We start from the raw sequence: 19865 nt of genomic DNA, 5'->3' as shown, positions 1-19865 counted from the left end.
ATGAAATAAAATCTACTGTGCAATGTTACTACAGAAATGATTTTATTTCAACAATAAGAAGATTAAGTGAATGGAAGGGTAAATTATCAGGGAACAAGGTCACCTAAACTTAACATGACTTAAAGCAACTGACAGGAATAAAAGAAAATAAATCATCACAGCCCAAAATACATAACAATGTTAGAGAAACAGGCAGAAAAATTCCAAAGAAGACTTAGCAAAATCACAATTACAATGACAAGTGAAGATAAGAACCAAACACCCAATAAATAATGGGTGTGCAAATAAGAGTCCAGTGACTGAATTCCAAGAAAAGACACTTACATTTGTTCAAGTAGATGATATTTGCGACTATAATCACATTAAATACCAGTCAACAACAACATTGGTCAACATGCAATAACTGCATTATCACATGAATAATTTTTGGTAGTTATCAAAGCTTTCTTTGAAGGTACAAAGAAAATATAGATCAATATAGAAAAAAAAGAAACATATGGCACACAATCATAAACTAGATACTGTTCCCCATTAAGTAGGTGTAACCTTTAGTCAGAAGGCACTTTGTACAAGCATTTTCTTAAATCACCTCTCATTCACTCTCTGCACCTCAAAGGATGCGTGGAGATATCTTTCAGTGTAAAGCTGTTTTGCCAAAGTTTGCAAAATTTCTGATGCATTATGAAGTGAATTTTCAGGGTTGCGTACATATATAACCGATGATTCAATACACGATCTGACACCAGCATACAATTTGTTACTCAACAAACCCTCCAAGGATGCAAGGTTCTTCAGAGCATCAGCAGTAGGGTGAATATCCAAAGATGGATCGGATCTGGAAGGAGTTTTGCCAGTGTTAGGAAGGATGTGTTGGAACTTCCCTTCAATCAGTACTCCCTGAGAGTAAAACGTTTTTTTACTTACTTGGTGGAGGGACCATTGGTGATAGAACCAGCACAGTTGGGTGTACTTCTTACGAGATTCGATTCAACCTTGCTCTCAGGCAACTGAGCTGATACAAATGCGCATAGAAAACGGCACAAAAGGCGGCACCTAAAATTAAAGAAAAATTTGAAACTGACTCAAACCACTAGCCAACAAAGAATTCTTGTCAATTGCAAACTCTTTCACCTTGGGGTGACCGATAGCTGCTTGCCAATGCCAATGGCACTAAGGAGGCCCCAGCCGCCAGCCTTATGTTCTGCCACAGCTGAAGCATGCTGCACTAGCTGATGCAGACATGAGGCTGCTGTGGCTCGATCCCCGGATTGAGAAACTTGACGTTGTGCAAGATACAAAACTTGGCACCATAAAAGAGTAAGTTTTGCTTCCACTTGCTCTCTGCAATAAAAAATCAAACAATTTAAATTAATAAAAGGGTGAAAAGCTAAACTTAAAGATGGCATTGCAACAAGACTTACGTAGGCCGCACAGAGTTCAGCCAAGTCATGAGGCTGGACAACAAAATGGCTTCCTCCCTGATGTCACGACACAACCGAAGTTGAAGAAGGAGAAGTCCATGCAGACTCAATAAATTACCGTCAGTAATTAAAACTTCTTCTGTGGGAGGTTGACGTGGAACAGTGGGCTGAAGTATAGAAACAGCGCTCGACCACTGGTTTTTAGTTTCATCCCCTGAATCAAAAGGACCCATATTCAAGAGCTAATAAATAAAGATAATTAGTACAAAAAAATAGAAAATACAAAGCAATTAAACAAACCTGCAGCATTGTAGAAATACGATTCAAGTGTAGCTTCCAGAATACCACCAAGGGCAGAAGAATCATTCACTGTACTGCCTACAACTTTAAGCAGAGCAGGAACAACAACAGTGCTTTGGCGTTGAGACCCAGGGACAGATCCTAGGGACGAAAGCCACGAAACACAGCTTTCTAGAGCCAGTGCACCCAAGGCACTGCCAGGAGGCTGGTTAACAACACCAAGTAATTCAGTCAAAAGTAAACCAGCCTCTGGTACCTGCTGCTGTTGTGGAACCGCTACAAAACAAACAAACAATACACTGATATCAGACTGCCTCATCACTTGTTTATTGATTCCTCCAACACATCTTAATTTTCCCACTCACTTGCAGCAACAACAATTTCAATGTCGTCCAACATGCGCTGAATCACTTCAAAAAAGTCAACTCTATTAGAGCTTAGCATTGACTTGTATCTACTTGCACAAGTCACAAGCACTTTTACACCAGAACGAACAAACATTTGCCTTTTGCGCAATGTAGAAGAGTGGAACTGGGTAGTATTAGCAGTATAACCAGCAGCTACTTGTAGAAGACTATAACAGAAACAAAATAAATAAATTAGAACCATATTGCACAGATAGGGTACGGTATAGGACATCAAATATAATACAAAAACTTACTATATCACAGCACTGTCAATTGCACTACCGTCTTGGTCTTCCACACGAAGAATTGATCTAGGATCCACACTCATAACATACCAATTGACAACTGGTTCATACGCGTGCGCGTCTAAGAGATGCCAAGCAAGTTTGCGAGATTCGACCAAAAGTGAAAGTATTTTTCCCGACTGAAAATGACCAACAAATATTCAGATTCAGACAAGACAATAAATATATTCGATCATTATCATAACTAAAAGTCACAGCATTTATTAAAAATTATAGGAAGCATAATTACCTGTCGCACACTTGGCTCATTAGCTAGCTTGACAAAAAGATGTAGAAGACAGGTGTGGAGACGAACAACTGCCATTGGGGACTCAGAACTACTTGCATGTGCTAACCACTTAGTCCATGCAATTTCAATAAAAACAGCCCCAAGAAAGGCATGACAGTCAGGCAAATACTGATCCACAACCTAGACAAATAAGAATTAAGTAAATTATGCTGATGCTTTTTCACAAATTACTCAGGTGTTCAATGTCAAATAATAACTTATACAATAAGCAAAAACAAGGTACCTTGAGCATAAGATCTAGGTGAGATGGTGCAGGCCAAAATCGCATCCAAGGTAAGGTCAACAAGTTTGTATGCACAACAGTCAATGTATGTTCTTTGATAGCAGTGTGAGCAAAGTGTGACACATAAAATTGCCAAATGTAGCCCAAAAGATTACTGCTGGCTGAAAGATTATTTTTACAATATTAATGACAATCCATCTTTCACCACCGCCTACCCAAAACAAACAGAAAATGGGGGAGGGAGGTACCTTACCTGGTAAGGTGTCTAAAACAAATCTCATAACTTCCACAAAGGTTCCCATGATACGTTGAGCATAGGATGCATCTCCAACAATCCAAGGTGGAAGAACTGAGCGGTCATCTGTCAGTTGCTGGATCCAAGCAGCTGTTGGTTCTGATAACTGATCAGTCCAATATGGAGCAATCCAAGGGAAGAACATGGCTGACACACTAGGCCATAATTGTTCAACAACTGACACATGAAATAAGAGAAAATGTAAGGAGAAACACAAATTTCAAAATAGTCACATAAATGTGAAAATATGGTAAGTGTAATTACGTTTATTTGATATCACGCCTTGACCATTTTGCAAAGTGCTGACAACTAAAGAGTGGGCAATGATTCCTAGAAAGATGGCTAGAGCGTCAACATACACACGGTACTTGGGATACAACCCATAAAGACCATATTGCAAACGCTCGCGGTTGAAATGACTTGCCAGAAGAGCTACAGTCTCCAACAACTGAAACAAGATATTTACCAATAAGCAAAAGAATAAACGTCAACTTAGAGTAAAAAATTAACACCAACCTCCTGGTGCTGCAGTAACTTTTGGTTCACAGCATACAATCGTAAGTCTTCCATTATACGACCTGGATTCATATTAGGCCCAATTCGTAACAATGGTGAAGATCCAGGCCCAACTTGTGGAACACCCAGAGTCAAGATGACGTTGATCACAGAATACCAAACATCAGGACACAATGATTGACTCTCACTTGTTTTAAGAAGTAAATTTAATACAGAATTAAAGTGCAAGGGGAATTTATGTTTGAGCAGTAACCGAATATGGTTGCAGAACATCTGCAAGATAGACAAACATAGAATTTGAATCTTCTGGGAAAACAAATAATCAAAGCAATTTATGAAGCAAAACTGTACCTCATGAAGAATCTGCTTTTCCTCTGCTGGAGTAGGTCCGATTGCTGTTAAAGCCCGACCCACATAATTTATGAATTCGTCACATTCACTTAAATTTGGGTTTCCTTTTGAGAGCCACTGACCAATGTCAAACTAAAAACAAAATCAAAATAATTATAAACTACTATAAATTTAATTAAAAAGAGAGACATAATGAATGAATAAAGATATTCACCTTGGATAAAAGGACAAAGCTAAGGTCAGCATTTGGCTGAACAGAAATGTCCACCACAGACTTGTACATGATGAGAAACACAGGGGTAGCAGCAATAGTCGGAGTGAAGTGGGGACCCAACAGGCCAGCAAGGCGAGGAAACTGGACCATGCACGCCAGCAAACGCTCACACTCACATTCTTCTCCACTGATAAATACCTTCGAGGAAAATAAGAACACAGAGTTAGACCCCACCCAGCACCAGATCCAAAATAATAAAACTCCAGAAGGACTGAAATGAAAATTCACCTGGCCTAAAGACTCCAGGCAGGTGGTGAAAAGTTGTTTGGTGGGAGGATAAACTGCAAGGTCCTCATTGTACCGTGAAACCAAATGGTAGAAAAGTTCCACTCCAACTGTACGCATTCTCTGAGCTGCCAGGGCTTCACTCACACCTTCATTGCGCAAAGCAAGGTATTCATTAGATAGAGCTTTTATTGTTTGCTCTATTTGAACACTGCTGGCACAAACTTTGAGAGGTGGGGGCTGCATGGCCCTGGTGATTAGAGCATCACAGTCGTTACGATTTTGGTTGATCATGTGCTCTGTGCGATCACTCACACGAGCCTCCCTTATCTACAATCAGAAATGATGGAGTTGATACATTGATCATTCAAATGGTTCAGTGAGTTTGCATTAAAATCTCAGATTTCAAACCTTAATGCGAATTGTTGCAGGTCCTGCACAGGTCACAATATTCTGATGGTTGTTTGAGTACCCCTCACTCTGACAAGTAGCTTGGAGTGTAACTTCTGTCTTGACATCAGAATACAAAGAAGGGACTATCTGCAAGAAACTGCAGTCAAGAGCGTTGTGTTCAGCCATACGCAGAGCATAGAGTTGGGCATATTCCAGCACTATCCTAATGGACTCCCGCAAAGCATCAAAAGTAGCATTCTGGCTTTGAAAGGCTTCTGGTTTGACAGGGGGAAGCACAGCTTTGAAAGGCTTCAGGGCAGGAGGACCTGCTGGAGTGTCATATGATTGAAGTCTGTAAAATGTAAATAAATGATTACTTCTCAAGAAGATCCTCCACATATTTAAGAGAACATTGTTAAAAAATTATAATACCTCTTCAAGGTGCGTTCCACAGGATTCTTTCCTTCATCACGGTTGTGACTGTGAACAGGTAGCTGCTTTGATTCAACAGAAGGAGAGGATGGACTAATGGCACGGAATTGAGAAGATTCCCATTGCTGAGCTGATTTCTTCTGTTCTTCTAAAACAGTCTTATAATCCATCAACTCAAGCCACAATTTCTGAAAGAAGAATAACAATAAAATTAGACTATGCTGCCAAATGACCATTGTGAAAGATTTTTGTTTTCTACTTTAGATCCATCCAATTCAGACCCTCCTTACCCTATCTCCTTGTAGAATGGTTGCAAGTTTCTCTGCGTTGTACAAAGGAGGCAATGCAGGTAGGTAAAGTGTGGGTTCATGAAGCCGTGGTTCTTCCAACCAAAGACCTAAGGTCCAAATCATCCTAGAAACAACAACCTTTTAGTAACAACAATTTTCGGTATGAGGAGTGACTTTAAAAGCAGCTGACACCTACTTTGATGTATTTTCAAGCCAAGTACGCCTCTCAGGATCATCAGTTTTGCAGTCATCAACAGCTGCCCAATAAAATTCTTTACACTCCTGCAATCTCTTCTTTATACGTTTCAGGTAAATAAGATTTACCATGCCTTCAAAGAACTTTGGACCAACACTCCCCACTTCCTGGCCCCTACAAGAGAGAAACCAGGCACCATCAAGGATAAGATGAAGTCATGACTATTTACTGTTACAGGTTTAAATTAAACTTACGATGGAGTTGGAACCCGAGATAAAAATTGCAAAAAGAATTTTTGCCAGAAGAGAGGAAGGAGAGGATGATCCATTGGAGTATCAAGAGCTTGTTGAGACCAACGGTAAATACTCAACATTGTTGACGGAGGGGCTGGTCTCTTCAATGTACAACATGCCTTCTGAAATTTTAAAAAGTGGTTGCAAGTAAAATAGAGAGGTGAGCTTTACTTTCAGTTTTCTGAAATACATTCAGTAGATTTTACTTTGATGGCACTGTCAACAGAGGGCTTGCCCGTCATAGATGCAAGTTCCTTTTGGACCTCCTTCCACAATCCAGTCTTGTCTTCAAGTTCCTCCTGTTCAATCTCCAAGGCAAAGAATGCGAACCACGGTCCGTCAGGGCAAGACACAGCCGGCAGGAGAGGGGAGCCAACTGCAGTCCCAGATGAAACCCAGCTCATGATGGAAGAGAGGGCTCCTCCCTGTCGAGAGCCCAATCCTGTCTAAACATAAGATGAACAAAATTAACTTCAAAAGAGAAGAACTGAAATGTGCAAAGCAAGAAAAGCAACACACTGCAAATATGTTTTAAAAAAAAAAAAAAAAAAAAGGAAGAAAACATACAGTATTTCTGAGTGAAAGCCATCAAAAACAATTATAAAAATACGCAGAAAAAATACTGGCAGGACGTGCAATAAAAAAATAAAAACAGTCATGGTGTGTTTTTTAAATGCCTACAGTGCACAAATAAATTACAAGAATCAAGGATCTTAAAGAGACTAACCTCTTCATCTCGTCCAGTATATGTTTTCTGAGACAGCAAAAAGAAAATTTTAACAGAGAAAAGTATATTAGGAATATGTTTGTATAGATTAACAAACTGATTCCTGACTCTTTCCTATAAAATGGACATTAGAAAATAAAGTCTTACAAACCTGGAAAAGTTGTCTGAGGTGGTCATAGGCAATTTTCTTAGATTCTGGGTCAAAGAACGCTGTCCTTAACACTATGTCCAACAAATAAAGTGCACCCTGATTGCGAGCCCAATCTTGTACATTGGTGAGGACTTGAAGCCACAAAGATACAAAAGTGTGAGGGCCTTCCTGGTTGTACCTAGGTAAAATCAAATCATACAATTATTAATTTTTGACTTGCATGAGAGTTTTAAATCAAACTGTCATCACGGAATTAATGACTTAAACTTTACCTTCGGAAATAGTGCAAATGACTCTGGATCATGTTCCCAAACTGATTAATAATTGGGCCAGGAAAATCAGACACAATCAAATTTTTTGCCATTTTCACATAAGTTCTATCTGCTTGAAGTAAGCCATTCAACACTGTTTGAAACCTAGAAAAAGAAAATGATTCCTTTGAACCCACCTTCATTACAGGAAAATATCAAGTTAAAATACCTATTGCAATGACTGCACTAATTAAAGGAGCTTGAACTTACTTCTCAGTTTCTAAAAGTGATGGTACACATTCAAGAAACAAGGGCATAATATGACGCAGTAATGTCAACACAGCTTCATAGCGACCACATGAAAGAAGGTGGCACAAATGATTGAAGCCTAAAACATAAGCACAAAGTATAATGTTGGGTACTTCAGAGACAATCCATTTTTGCGTGAACATTCAAATTTCACTTTACAAACCTTGCATACAAATTTGCGGTACACTGTGACCCACTTGAGTAATTGCAACAACCGCAAAACTGGCAACACTATGTCCTTGCTTGACTCCCAAAACAAGTTCAACAAGACTATCTACTTCCAGATCAGGGACATGGTGAAGCATTTCATTTAAATTAACCATTGCAGACCACACTGTGGATTCTGATTGGTCCAGTAAATGCAATCTTAATTTTGCAAACATATCCCACACCCATTGCAGAAATGCTTGCTCTGCTGTTTGAGCTCTTACCATAGACGATACCTGCACTCAGAGAAAATATTGAAACCATGATTAACTGTGTGTTACAAAAGGGGGCCACATTGCCTGTAATTTCCAAAAATAGAAAAGTTGCCAACCTGCTTCAAACCTTCTGAAATCATTGCTGTGCTTCCAGTAGCATCAGGAACGTATTGAAGAGCAGCCTTGAGAACCAGTATTGCAACATCTCTGTGCAGTTGAGGAACCAGGAACAGATCTCCACTATAATTGCTAGAAGAGAAAGGAATTCTCTTGAGATACGCCTTGAAATGTAATTTATAGATTCAGATAAAAGAAAGACATACAAGCCCCAGTTGAGGTTGGTAAGGATATAGCGAGCCAAGTTATTTTCTGGTGATGTCAGAGGGAACCGTAAAAGCCACCTAGTTATAATGGTCACATCATCTCGCACAGGTTGCCAGTGATTTAATGGGAGTTCCCGGTAGAGGTACAGACTTAGCTGAAAGTAGAGGTACACATATTTTGCAATGATCCAAATAATCAGTTTACAATTGACGATTCCAAGAGAGGGGAAATTGTTCCCCGCTCACAAAACATTGACCTACTTTTCCAGCAGCAGAGAAGTTTTCAGAAAGCCTTGTTAGAATTTCAGACAGGAGCGGGGGATGTTTAGCAACCAATCCACTCAGGAGAATCCTAACAGATTTAGAACAGGCCTCTTGAGAATTCAAGCTAAGAAAACCAATCTAAAAACATACAAGAAATTTAATTATTATTAAAATTTAGAGTTTAACTTATAACAAAAACACATCCAGAAAATTTTATTACTCTACCTGTAATAGATCAAGACAAGCTGCTCGAATAAACGCCCAGTCATGATTGTGCCTTGAAAGAGCCATGTTGGCAAATGTTGTCAGAAGGTAATAAGATTCTGAATCTGGCATGGACGTCAAACGATCTTCCAGCTGTGCTCTGAGAGAAGGATTGTACACCTTTGCCTCCCAATCTAATAAAAGGTTAAGAATAAGTTAAGTAAACTCATTAATTATATTATTAAAATGAATAGATATGGTAAATTTCCTCACCCTCATGCTGATTACAGTTTATGATGGCTTCTTCATTTTGGTCCTCTTCATGGAGTGCATACCAAAGTTGCCACAGAGTAGTTAGAGAGACCATATTATATGGTAGGATAGCTAGAAATTGCCAGGCGCCTAGATGTCGTGAGGAATGAATGCAATTTGTGGCACGAACTAGGAAAGCATCATATTCCACCTGCAGCCTCAAACCCATAGCAGGGTCAGTTTCGTGAGAGAAGGTTTCACTCAAAATCTGCCATAGATCAGTGGCATATTGAACAGTGTGTCTAACAAGACGGCCAAGTCTCTTGGAGAGCTGCCTATATCTAGGTACAGCAAGAGCCTCCAGACCTCTGCGCAAAAGCCGTACAAGGACAGTGCTAAATGAAAGAAGTCGAAGGAAGTGTTGGGGTGTAACAGATGCACCTGTCCAAACATCATTACTCTCCCCTTTCTCAACACAAAGGAGATATTGAAACATTGGTCCAATGGCGACCTGATTTAGGAGGGCTACCAAGTCATTTTCCCTCAGAGCAACTGAATTTTCTCCATCTTCATCTCCCTCCTCATCCTCTCCATCTGAATCAAGGACAATCCAAGCATCTGTTGTTCCACTGAACTCTCCTAGCGAAGCTCGAAACTACAAAGAAAATAAAGTTGTCAAAAGGAGATAATAAAATTAAAATCAGAACTTCTAATGTGGAAATGATAAAAGCTTCTCTTACTTGTTCTAGAAATGCCGCTCTCTCTCTAATTGGAAGAATTATAGTAGCAAGAGCAACCATGACATGATCAATATAAGGGCTGTCAAACGGTGAATTTGCCCCTGGACTTGAAGGACAGTACTGCGGGACTGGAGTCTGTACAAAATTTGAAGCCCATTGACCTACACCCGCAGGACATCTAGAAAATCAAATTATTCAAGTTAGAATCAAAGCAAATAAATGTCAGAGAATACTCCACAGAAATCTTCAACAAACCTCAACACATGGTTAAGGAGAAACATGTGATCTTGCCAATTACCAATACGGACTAGAATGGCAACGAGACGAGACAGCCAATCTTGAGTGTCTCGTACAAAACGCTCATCTCTCATTGGCCTTCTTTGGAAACTGAAAAGTATTGCAATGCATGTTCGCAGATCCATGACAGACTTTTCTAAACTGCAACAGGATAAAACATTTTCAAATTCACCTTCAACTTCAATTCGAATGGAGTATAAAGTCACAATTATGGAATACCCACTTTGATGTATGAGGGCCAAGAGTGAGGCTGGCTCCAGAATTTTCAGATATCGATAAAAGTTCGGGACAACTCTGTGCAACATTTTGAATTAAGCCTTCTATTTGTAAACGAGCAGCTTCACATGAATAAGCGTCCAACGAATGTGTAATGTTCACAAGCTCTCTCATGCCTGCCAAGATGCGTCTCAACTGCGATAATGTTGGACGGTTTAGTTTGGACATTTGATAAACATGGCTGGCTGATACTGGGTTTCCATCCTGGCATTCCCCACTTTCAGTGATGGTTGTGGTTTCTAAAATCCACAAATGGCTCTGCTTTTCTTTACTTTCTTTCTTATTTGCCTCTAATTCCATATGGTTAATGACAAGTCTGTTAATAGAGCGCAGGTAAATAACAAGTAGGTCATGTAAGGGGTGAGTATGTTTAGAGGACGGACGCAAATGTGCCTCCACAAAGCTGGAAACAAATTCCATACAAGCATCAAGCTCTTGGTTGGAATATAAGGCAGAAAGTTCATCATCACTGAATGGCTTAACAATCAGCATATTTGCTTCCTCATCTCCCCGTCTTTTATTGCCCACTTGTGCTTGAGACCCTAACACCATGCTTCTGTGCTGGGCAGTCAATGCTTGTTTGTTTTCTTTCATGTCTGCTGCACGAGACAAACTTGCTGCATTTAGCCCAGAGGTAACAGCCTCAATTCCCTCTTCAACGTCTCTTGCAGTTTTAACCTTCTGAAGTTGTTTAGAAACAGAACTGTATGGATTTTCAGAGGGCCTGTTTGTAACTTCAACATTGTTTTTTTGTTCAGTTAAGACTAGCTTGTGTACAGGGGAGTTAATTTCAATCAAAATGTCCTCGGCAACCTCTGGCCTTTCAAGTTTCTCCTCCGGAGCTACAACAGTAGCTGCACCAAGATCAACATGACAGTCATTTGATGAAGTCTCTTTTGGACCCTCTTCAGAAGCACTGCTTGCTGTTTGAATGGGCGAAGCTTCAGTAGCAGATGAGAGGAGAGGATATTCTTCTGTGTCTGAGAAGACAGGCTCTCCTTGATTGGAACTTTTTGAGTCCTTTGCTGCATCAGCCAATTCCTCTTCCACTACATGACTTGGAGAAGTGGGAACCTCTTGGTATGAGATAGATGAACTAGCTAGATCATCTTGTATGTGAGTCTCATGAGTCCTTTTGGATTTAGATTTCTTTTTGGGCTGAAACAGGAAAGTTTAATGAAATGAATTGTTTGCAAGATTGATGTCCAAATGCCACAAACTTTCTTATCTAAGCCACATGTCAGTCAGAGACCGACAAAGTAGAATGAAGATAGTTTTACGGGCTTCAATCACTGCTGCTGACAATAATAATGCGCAAAATACACGTGTTTTGAATTTCCGTGTTTAGGCTGCACAACAAGCAGATGACGACAAAGACAGAGGTTATGGTTTCTTGTTGTTCTATGTCCTAAAGAGCAGTGGCAACGCTTCCCACCCAAAGATACACACATAGAGATTAATTTCAATCGTCGATACAAACCTGGCGCGACTTGGTTTTCTCCATCGTCGCCATCCTATCGGATAAACGGCACAGTAATGCCCCGTGTTATCTCCCTGTAACTTCCCTCTGCTTTGTTATGACACACCACCAGCAGAAACCACAAGCGCGTTCCCGAACACGCCTGCGGTCTTGTGTGGTCGAAGTCTCGAGGCGGACTCGGAGAGTGGAGCGCACCCTCGTAGCGCGGGAAAGCGCGCGCCATTTGACTGGGTGCGCGTTCGGGGCACCGCTGCCACCGCCTTCCGCTGCAGGCTGTACGTACGCATGTTCTGTTTGCTAATCGGCACAAATGGGCGGCTATTACGTGGAATGGTCTATGGACCAGGTGCGTCCAGCGACGGGATGAGCGTCCCCGCCTGTTTGCCCCTCACCCCGGCAGGTGGCGCCTGCGACGTAGGCCACCCACTGGGCCAGCAACGCACCGTTGTGAGGACGGTGGCCTACCTCGCCCCTGAACACCGCGCAGACGACCTTGCGCTTGAACGCGTGCGGACTTACACTCCCATTAGTAACGTTCTAGCGTGGTCCCTTGGACCGCAGCCTCGCGGCCTCCCCTCGGTGCCCCTGGGACTTTTCATTCCGCAGAACGCCCCTCCCTCCCACTCCGGCTGCTCCGGGCCGGCGGCGACTCGCCACCGCCTCGCGCCGCCATGCCGCCACCCTGCCGGGGCTGGGGCCTCTGGGGCCTCTGGAGCCTCTGGAGCCGCGGCCGGAGCGCAGTCGCTCTCAAACCGCGACCCGAGACCCGCGACCCGCGACCTGCGCCGCCGCGGCCCCGCCGTGGTGATGCTCTAGTCCGCGTCGAGCGCCGTGTCCGCGGCACTGCAAGACGGGGCCGGCTGCTGGACTATCGCTAGGCCAGGTAGGCGTCCCAAGCTGACTGATTCCGAGAGTCGTTTTCCTCACTCTGTCTCTCTCGCACTCATGGAGCGTCGCCCACAGGTGAAAGAGAGACGTAACGACTCTCAAAAGTCAGTCTCGGAATGCAGGTGCAAAACGAAATACTACAGTGTCGAGTGATGATGTTCTACCGAGGGACTTTTTAGGCAAGACTGTCTCTTGTTTGTGGAGTATTCACGACATAATCCCAGTGATTCGGTGCTTCGAGAGTCTCCGCAGTCGCTGGCGAAACAGACGGGTCAATTTCCTTCCTGTCCTGTCGTAGCCGTGAACGCCCCCGCCCCCGCGCTGACCAGTCCAGCCAGGGACTGTTTCCAAGTGGCGCGTCGTGCCCGGCGTGCCGGCGGGTCGTGCCCGGCCCGTGCCGGTGTAGCACGGCCGAGCAGCGCCGAGTGCGGCAGAGTCTCGGTGGCGAAACAGCGCATGTCCTGCTCGTGCCTCGTGCCCCCGCTCAAAGGACCTGGCGGTCGTGAGCTTGGAGGCAGCGCGCTGCGCCGGGCGGCTGGGGCTCTCGGTGGCTCGGCGGCGCGGCGGAGGCTGGCGGAGGTCCTCCCCGAGACCGTCCGACCCGGCGGCATCCAGCAGCGCGGCCCCGGTCGTCCTACCCCATCCGCGGCATATAAGGAGCCCAATTGCAGGCCGCTTGCCCCGGGCTTGCCCCGGGCTTGCCCGCCGCCAGCCGGCCACACGACGCCCGACTGCCCGACTGCCTGCCTGACCCCGAGCCGTGTGAAATCGTGAGGCAGATCTGGCTTGCACACGCGCGGTTAATGCGCCCGGCCTGCAACCTGCAACTCTATGACTTTCATCAAGTTTCGCGCGCACGACCGTTCGCCGCCACGCCGCCGCCGTTGTCGTCCTTTGCGTTTATTGCTATTCACAGAGGAGCGCGCAGTTTCGGCTGATTTGCATACACGTGGTGGGACAAGCCGACAAGCCACCTCGACCTGCGACAAGCGACTACCGCGTGTAAGACTGTGTGTGTATGTGTTTTGCAACGTCCAGCCCCGGTGTCGTCGCGGCTCCAAGTGCACACGTGTGTGTGCGCGCGCGCGCGCGTGTGTGTGTATGTGTGTGTGTGTGTGTCAGGCGTCATCCCGATAAACTCTCGGGCCGAGTGGGCGTCCTGTCCCTCGTTGTGCTGTCCCAGTGGTGCCCCTCCCCTTCCTCGCCCCGCGTGCCGCGTGCGGTTCTCACGCACCCTCCCCCTCCCCCTCCCCAACCCCCGTCGCTCTGCTGGCCCTGCTCGCACTCCCAGGCTGCGTCCGAATCCAAGCGTCCAAACCGCCGAAGGTGCGCGGCGGTCCTCCTCCTTATCGTCCCTGCAGACTGATTCCGAGAGTCGTTTTGTCGCTCTGTTTCTCTCGCACCCGCGTGGGACGCCCCGTGAGTGCGAGAGAGACAGAGCGACGAAAACGACTCTCGGAATCAGTCTGCTGCGGACCGCTGGCGGCGAAACGTGACTCCGGCGGGGACTCTGATTGTGCCGTCGCCGTCGCGACACACAGGTGCCTCAAATAAATCTTTTATTTCTTCTTCTGCTCCCTCTGCGGCTGGCGGTTGGTGGCCTGGCGGCGGAGGATGCCCTATAACACGGGGAGGCTGACGAAGAACGAAGTCACTCGCGTTCCTGGAGCATCGCCGCGAAAGCGCCCCTGCACTGCAAGTGCACTCGGCCTGGCGGGAAGCATAAAGGACACCATGCCCTAGGACGCCTGTCGTGCTCGGCGTCGTGATTCGGCCATGTGGCTGCCGCGCTGCCGCGCTGCCATCCGTCATCCCGGCGGCGTCCTGGGAGTCCTGAATGCGGCTAGGCCGATTCCCAACAGAGCTTTCGTCGCTCTGCCTCTCTCGCACCCACTGGCGGCTCGTGGAGGTGCGAGCGAGACAGAGCGAGGAGAGCTGTTCGGAATCCGACGGCAGGAGGCACACATGGCGCTGGGGCTTCACAAAAGCTCCTCGGGCCGTGAGCGAAGCCTAGGGACCTGGCCGCCGGGACCCACACCTAGGCTAAGCAAGCGCATATAGACGCCCATATTTTCACCCATTGTGTGGGAACAGACAGCCCGGCCGCAGCCTCGCCGCGCCACGAGGCGCCACGCCTCCGGGGCGCACTCGACTGCTTCGCGGCGGCGTCCTGGAGGACTCGCGGGGGACCGGCGAGGATTCCACCCGGTCGTCGTCTCCGTCGGGGCGCCCAGCCGTGGCCGTCTCTCCCTGGGCGTCGTCGGAGGCGCGGCGCTGACCACCAGTGCACCAGTGCCTGGCCGAGTATCGCCGAGTATGGGGTCCCTCGGGGCCGCGGCGGAGCAGATGCGTTGCGGTCGAACTGCAATCAAACTAACGCGGAGCCCCAGCCCCGCCCCGCCCCGCCCCGCCCCCGCCGAAACGTGCTCGCGGCGCGGCGGCGCGGCGGCGCGGCGTGGACCCGCGGGGCCTCCAGAGCCTCGTAGAGCAGTGCCTTGATGCCGGCGGCGTGCTTGCAGGTCTCCCCGAGCGCGGCGCGGCCCGCGCGGCCCTTCGCGGGGGCAAGCGGCGCTACCGGCTGCGGCCCGCAACCTTCAATCATCAATCACCACGGGGAGGATCATCTTCATCATCTCCAGAGGAGCGGCGCGCCACGTCGGTGACCCTGCCCCTGCTCGGCGCGCCACTGCGGGGCTGCGCCACTGCGGGACCATCATCAGCTCTAGATGAAAGCAGCGCGGCCTCGCCAACATGCTGGTGCTGTGGACCATCCTGCTGGCGTGCGCGCCGGGTCAGTAACCAAACCGCTTCCCCGCGAGCGAAACATGAAAAACAAGTGACGAAAAAGTTTCGCGAAATTGTTTTCGACGTCGCGAATAGCCGTTCTCGGCACGACACGTTGTACAGGTCTCCGTGCAGCAGGGGTGCTCCATTTCCAGCCTGGACGCCACCGGGGCGTCGTGAGCGATAAAGGGCAATAAAGGCCACGCCGGCCTGCAGCGGCAGTGGCGGCCAGTGGCGCCGAACGCCCCCGCCTCGCCCTGCCCTGCCACCACACTGCCATCGCGGTTTCGGCTTGCCCGCTCCGCGTTTGATGAGAGGCGCACGTCTTCCTGGTTCGTTTGCGCCGATTGGTCGCCACAGTGGCGTGCCACAGTGCCGTGCCCCGTGCGGCCGCGGGGGATGCGCCATGCCATCGCCATGCCATCGCCATGCGGCAACCGTGGCGGCGCGGTTTGACCCGGTCGGTCCTGACGGTCCTGACCGCGGCCAACACATCCGCGCGACGAGCAGCGACGAGCAGCAGATGGATTATTCGCAGTTGTGGCAGGCAGGCAGGCAGGGAAAGCCCACAGCTCACAGCGCGCAGCAGTCGGCGGATTCCGAAACAGTCGTTTCGTCGCTCTGTCTCTGTCGCACTCACGGGGGACGTCCTGGGAAGGGCGCGAGAGAGACAGACAGACAGAGCGACGGAGCTCGGCTCGGCAGGCCACAGGCGACCAGGCGGCGCCCATTTATTTTCATTCGCAGGGAAGCCGCAGCCGCAGTGCGGCGCACTCGGCTAGTTTCTCGTTTCTCCCCGATGCACTCCCAGTGCTCTCGCAGTGCCTTCGCAGTGCGTCCCAGTGCTCTGGCAGTGCACTCCGCGCGGGGCGGCGCCTCTGCCGCCACCGGCCGCCACACTCGACGTGGGAGCCAGGCCGGTCGGCTCGTCAGGCTGCATTTCCAGTTATTGTTATTGCATCGCGTCTCCGCGTCTCGCTGTGAGAAGAGAGGCCGAGTGAAATCCAATGAGTGCTTATTATTTCATCCCGCAGGTGGACAGGCCGCCATCATCCCGGACCAGGTGGTGTCCTTCATGCACATCCTGTACTCCACCATCCCCGTCATCCGGAAAGGTAGGCCGGCCGGGTAGGCTTGTCGTGGGCGGGGCGGCGGGGCGGCGGGCCGCGACATTTCGAGTCGGCGCGCCGAGAGCCGCGACCGCCGACCGCGTCGCGATGAGGGCACGGTGACGAGGCTGGTTGTCGTCGTCGCGGTGTCGTCCGCGCCGCGCCGCGCGGAGGGCTGGTGCCGAACACTGTTCGTCGCTCTGTCTCTCTCGCACTCACAGCGCGTTCCACAGGGGTGCGAGAGAGACAGAGCGATGAAGGCGCTGTTGTTCGGAATGAGTTGCTGCAGCTGCACTGTGCCTCACTGTCACTCCGAGACGGAGTCGGATAAGGCGCACACTGCCGCAAGAACGCAGGCGCGCGCGAGCACCTAGAAATGCCCGTACATGCCCGGGCCGGGCCCGCGCTTCGCTGCACCGCAATGCGATTCCGACCCGTCCTTACGGCCGCTGCAGTAACAGACAATAGAAGAGCGAATCCGTTTAAAGTGCAGAGGCAAAAAAACAACAACAAGGCACTCGCCGCTCGCGTCGGCACGTTCTCGCGGGACGCGGGTTGCGGGTTCGAGTCCGGCGGGTCGCAAGGCAGTTTTTCTCGGCGGCGCGGCGGCGGCGCGTGCTGCCGGGGAAAGCCTTGCCAGCGCGTGGCTAGCACCGCGCAGCACCGCGGCAACGGTCAAAATGACGTCGCAACACACAGACACACGGGATTGTGGTCACAAAGGTCAGCTGGGTCACCGCGGCTTGGTCAATGCGAAGTGCCTTACTAACCTTCACTGCACCGCAAGAGAAAGAGGGCCAGGGTGTACTGCGGCGGGATTCGCTACTCTGCGAAAGCGGCGCCCACATTCCTGGCGCCATAGACAAGCCGCGGATGGCGGCGTCCTGGAGACGCGCCCTGGCGGCGCCTCCTGGAGACGCACAGTGGGCCAGAAGACCGGTAGAGGCGACCAAACTTCTAGACGCGTTTTGAGCCCCAGAGTCGCTAAATGGGACTCGAACCGAACGTGTGACCCCCACCAATGGATTGCTCTTCAAACTCTGCAGCTCAAAACGCGTCTAGAATTTTGACCGCCCTCACCGGCCCTCTGGCCCTCTGTGAGACTGGAGACTGGAGACACCGGCCCTCTGGCGGTTGCAGGCACCGACTCCCGAGTGGGCTTCGGCTTCCGCTTCGGGCCGCACGCCGACGCCCAGGTGCTGCTGGAGCTGGGCCCGCAGAAGCGCACCGAGCAGCTCACGCAGATCACCACCACGACGGCGGGGCCCGACGACTTCCAGTTCGGCGTCGGCAAGCGCCACCTGGGGGACCCGCTGCACGACGGCGACGGCGACGCGCTGCCCGAGCTGGGGCACAACCACATCCAGGGACGATCGGTGAGCACGGCGACGGTGGGGGTCATGGTGCCGAATGTGCCGAGCTGGGCTCACTCTTGACTTCTACTCTGTGCAGTTCCAGCTGGGGGCTGCGTCCCAGGAAGCCCCGCCTGCTGTTGACGGCAAGGGTGGCGAGTGGCTGTCTCGCTGGCGTGCGGCGTGGCCTGGCGCCGCCTCCAACCTCGTCCCCAGTGCCGCCCCCAGTGCCGCCCCCAGTGCCGCCCCCGCGCGGGCCGGCGTGACCTCGCAGAGGACGGGCCGAGGGATGCGGATCGCTCTGGCACCGCCGACGCGACCGCCGAGCACTGCAGCGCCCCCGCGAACACAAAGGCAAGGAGATAGGCATCGAGCAAAGCGCAGCAAGGCGCCACTCCAGGAGCCTTGCGAATCGGTACATTCGACGTGGGACGCCCGTGTGGGAACCTGTACCAGTACTTACCTGTACGGCGTGGCCGCGTGGCCGCGTGGGTGCAGTCGTTAATTTCGAACGAGTGAGAGTCATGTTCAAGTCCCCCACATTCGTGCGAAACTGCCTGGCTAGAAACTTCGCGACTGTTCGCTGCGGGGGCTGGACTTATACTTACTTTTGTCATGTGGAAGTTTATCATAGATATGATGTTATCCTCTTAATGTCGACGTGATTCTTTTATAGATTGATGGATCCATTGCTTTCCTTAATGAAGCTTCAATTAGAGTCAGATCCCCTCCCCTCCCCCTCCTCCCCGCGGCCGTTCCGCAGCGGACAAGACTCCAGCAAGCAATCGCGATGCAATCAACGGACACACCGAGGCGCGGCGACTCAACTTGTGTGCTCAGTGGATGCCGCGGGCTGCAGGCAGGCGCACCGCGGGGCGCCCCGCGCGCTTGCAGCGTGCAGCCCGCGGCCCGCGGCCAGGGAGCAGGGAAAGCCTCGAGGCATGGCGGTGGCCCGGCCAAGGGCCCCGCCAAGGGCCCCGCCAAGGGCCCGGCCTAGGGCCCGGCCGGGACAGGTGTCAGCGTGTCAGCAGAGGACAGCCTGTCGGGTGAAAGGCGAAATTGGACCGATAGCCTTCTGCTGGGAATCGGATCAGATCAAGAAAAGGTCATGCCGACAGCTCCAGATCGCTGCTGTGCGTGGCGGAGACGGAGACGACTTCGGAGTGACGGAGTCACACTGACACGCCGAGGCCGCCCCGATCCCCGATGGCTCGTCTGATGGGCTACCGTGTTACAGGGCGACGCCGCGCGGACCCACGAGAGCGCCGCGGTCCGACGCGACGCCGCCGACGCCGTCTGCCCACCTGCGAGACGCCATGGCGCACCTGTCGACGAGGACGCCGACGGCGAGGACGTCCGGCCGGCCGTCCACGCCGCCCCCGCCGCCCCGCCAGCCCCGCCAGCCCCGCCAGCCCCGCCAGGGGGCCATCCTGCGGGCCCTGCGGCAGCTGTGGGAGGCCGGCGCCAGGGCGGCCAACTTGGGCTGAAGCAGCGTGGGGAACGTCAGCGCTGTGGCATTTGCCGGAGGATGACGCCTGGCGGGCAGGCAGTCCCGTCGCGCACCCGTGCATCGCGTGTCGCTGTGTTGCCTACCCGGCCGTTGGCAGGCGCTTTCCTCTACTCCGCGCCCAGCGCCTGCCGAGCTGCCTCGGCGTAGGCAACCCTTCCGCCGTGCTCCCGCCGTGTTGCCCCCGGTGTGGCAGGCGACCCAACGGACGCATCGGAGACGCCCGGCGGCTGGCAACCCATCGTACTCACCGCTCCGCGCTGCCCCGCGCTGCGCCGCGCTGCGCCGTGGAGGCCGGCAGCCCACCGCACTCGCTGCT

General features: G+C 50.4%; 2 protein-coding genes across 3 annotated transcripts; one reads left to right on the top strand and one right to left on the bottom strand.

The window, feature by feature from the left end:
• Positions 1 to 20: 20 nt before the first annotated feature.
• On the bottom strand, positions 21 to 12052 carry LOC117640925 (ectopic P granules protein 5 homolog). 2 transcript variants are annotated; one of them, XM_034377950.1, is made up of 35 exons: positions 11907 to 12052; positions 10374 to 11584; positions 10109 to 10291; positions 9854 to 10031; positions 9135 to 9768; positions 8883 to 9055; positions 8655 to 8795; positions 8394 to 8548; positions 8187 to 8319; positions 7812 to 8091; positions 7610 to 7727; positions 7361 to 7504; positions 7089 to 7266; positions 6938 to 6964; positions 6417 to 6656; positions 6172 to 6332; positions 5918 to 6091; positions 5722 to 5845; positions 5432 to 5619; positions 5018 to 5351; positions 4610 to 4936; positions 4322 to 4519; positions 4108 to 4239; positions 3757 to 4029; positions 3505 to 3688; positions 3199 to 3417; positions 2946 to 3106; positions 2663 to 2842; positions 2383 to 2552; positions 2087 to 2295; positions 1722 to 1997; positions 1422 to 1635; positions 1132 to 1341; positions 925 to 1053; positions 21 to 835 (listed from the first exon to the last, which is right to left on the bottom strand). In XM_034377950.1, exons 1-35 carry the CDS (start codon positions 11937 to 11939, stop codon positions 586 to 588), a joined length of 7941 nt encoding a protein of 2646 aa, XP_034233841.1. In that variant the 5' UTR covers positions 11940 to 12052; the 3' UTR covers positions 21 to 585. The 2 variants fall into 2 exon arrangements, with proteins under 2 accessions (XP_034233841.1, XP_034233842.1); XM_034377951.1 differs by lacking the exon at positions 6938 to 6964.
• A 3375-nt stretch (positions 12053 to 15427) lies between these two features.
• LOC117641054 lies at positions 15428 to 19526 on the top strand. Its single transcript, XM_034378153.1, has 4 exons — positions 15428 to 15585; positions 16613 to 16693; positions 17828 to 18063; positions 19458 to 19526. The coding sequence occupies exons 1-4, from the start codon at positions 15546 to 15548 to the stop codon at positions 19524 to 19526; spliced, it is 426 nt and encodes a 141-aa protein (XP_034234044.1). The 5' UTR covers positions 15428 to 15545.
• Positions 19527 to 19865: the final 339 nt, after the last annotated feature.

Source organism: Thrips palmi, unplaced genomic scaffold (assembly GCF_012932325.1).
Source record: "Thrips palmi isolate BJ-2018 unplaced genomic scaffold, TpBJ-2018v1 HiC_scaffold_15, whole genome shotgun sequence".
Taxonomy (NCBI): domain Eukaryota; kingdom Metazoa; phylum Arthropoda; class Insecta; order Thysanoptera; family Thripidae; genus Thrips; species Thrips palmi.
Note: the sequence above shows the minus strand (reverse complement) of the source record. Positions and strands in the feature narration are given on the sequence as shown.

What these genes read in the sequence shown, in the direction of transcription:
- LOC117640925 (XM_034377950.1), bottom strand. Translation starts at nt 11,939, where the DNA reads ATGGCGACGATGGAGAAAACCAAGTCGCGCCAG. An exon ending in ACCGCAAATTTGTATGCAAG is followed by an intron (nt 7,728 to 7,811) that starts GTTTGTAAAGTG and finishes CTTATGTTTTAG; the next exon opens with GCTTCAATCATTTGTGCCAC. An exon ending in ACCTAGATCTTATGCTCAAG is followed by an intron (nt 2,843 to 2,945) that starts GTACCTTGTTTT and finishes TTATTTGTCTAG; the next exon opens with GTTGTGGATCAGTATTTGCC.
- LOC117641054 (XM_034378153.1), top strand. Translation starts at nt 15,546, where the DNA reads ATGCTGGTGCTGTGGACCATCCTGCTGGCGTGCGCGCCGG. An exon ending in CCTGCTGGCGTGCGCGCCGG is followed by an intron (nt 15,586 to 16,612) that starts GTCAGTAACCAA and finishes TTCATCCCGCAG; the next exon opens with GTGGACAGGCCGCCATCATC. An exon ending in CATCCCCGTCATCCGGAAAG is followed by an intron (nt 16,694 to 17,827) that starts GTAGGCCGGCCG and finishes TGGCGGTTGCAG; the next exon opens with GCACCGACTCCCGAGTGGGC.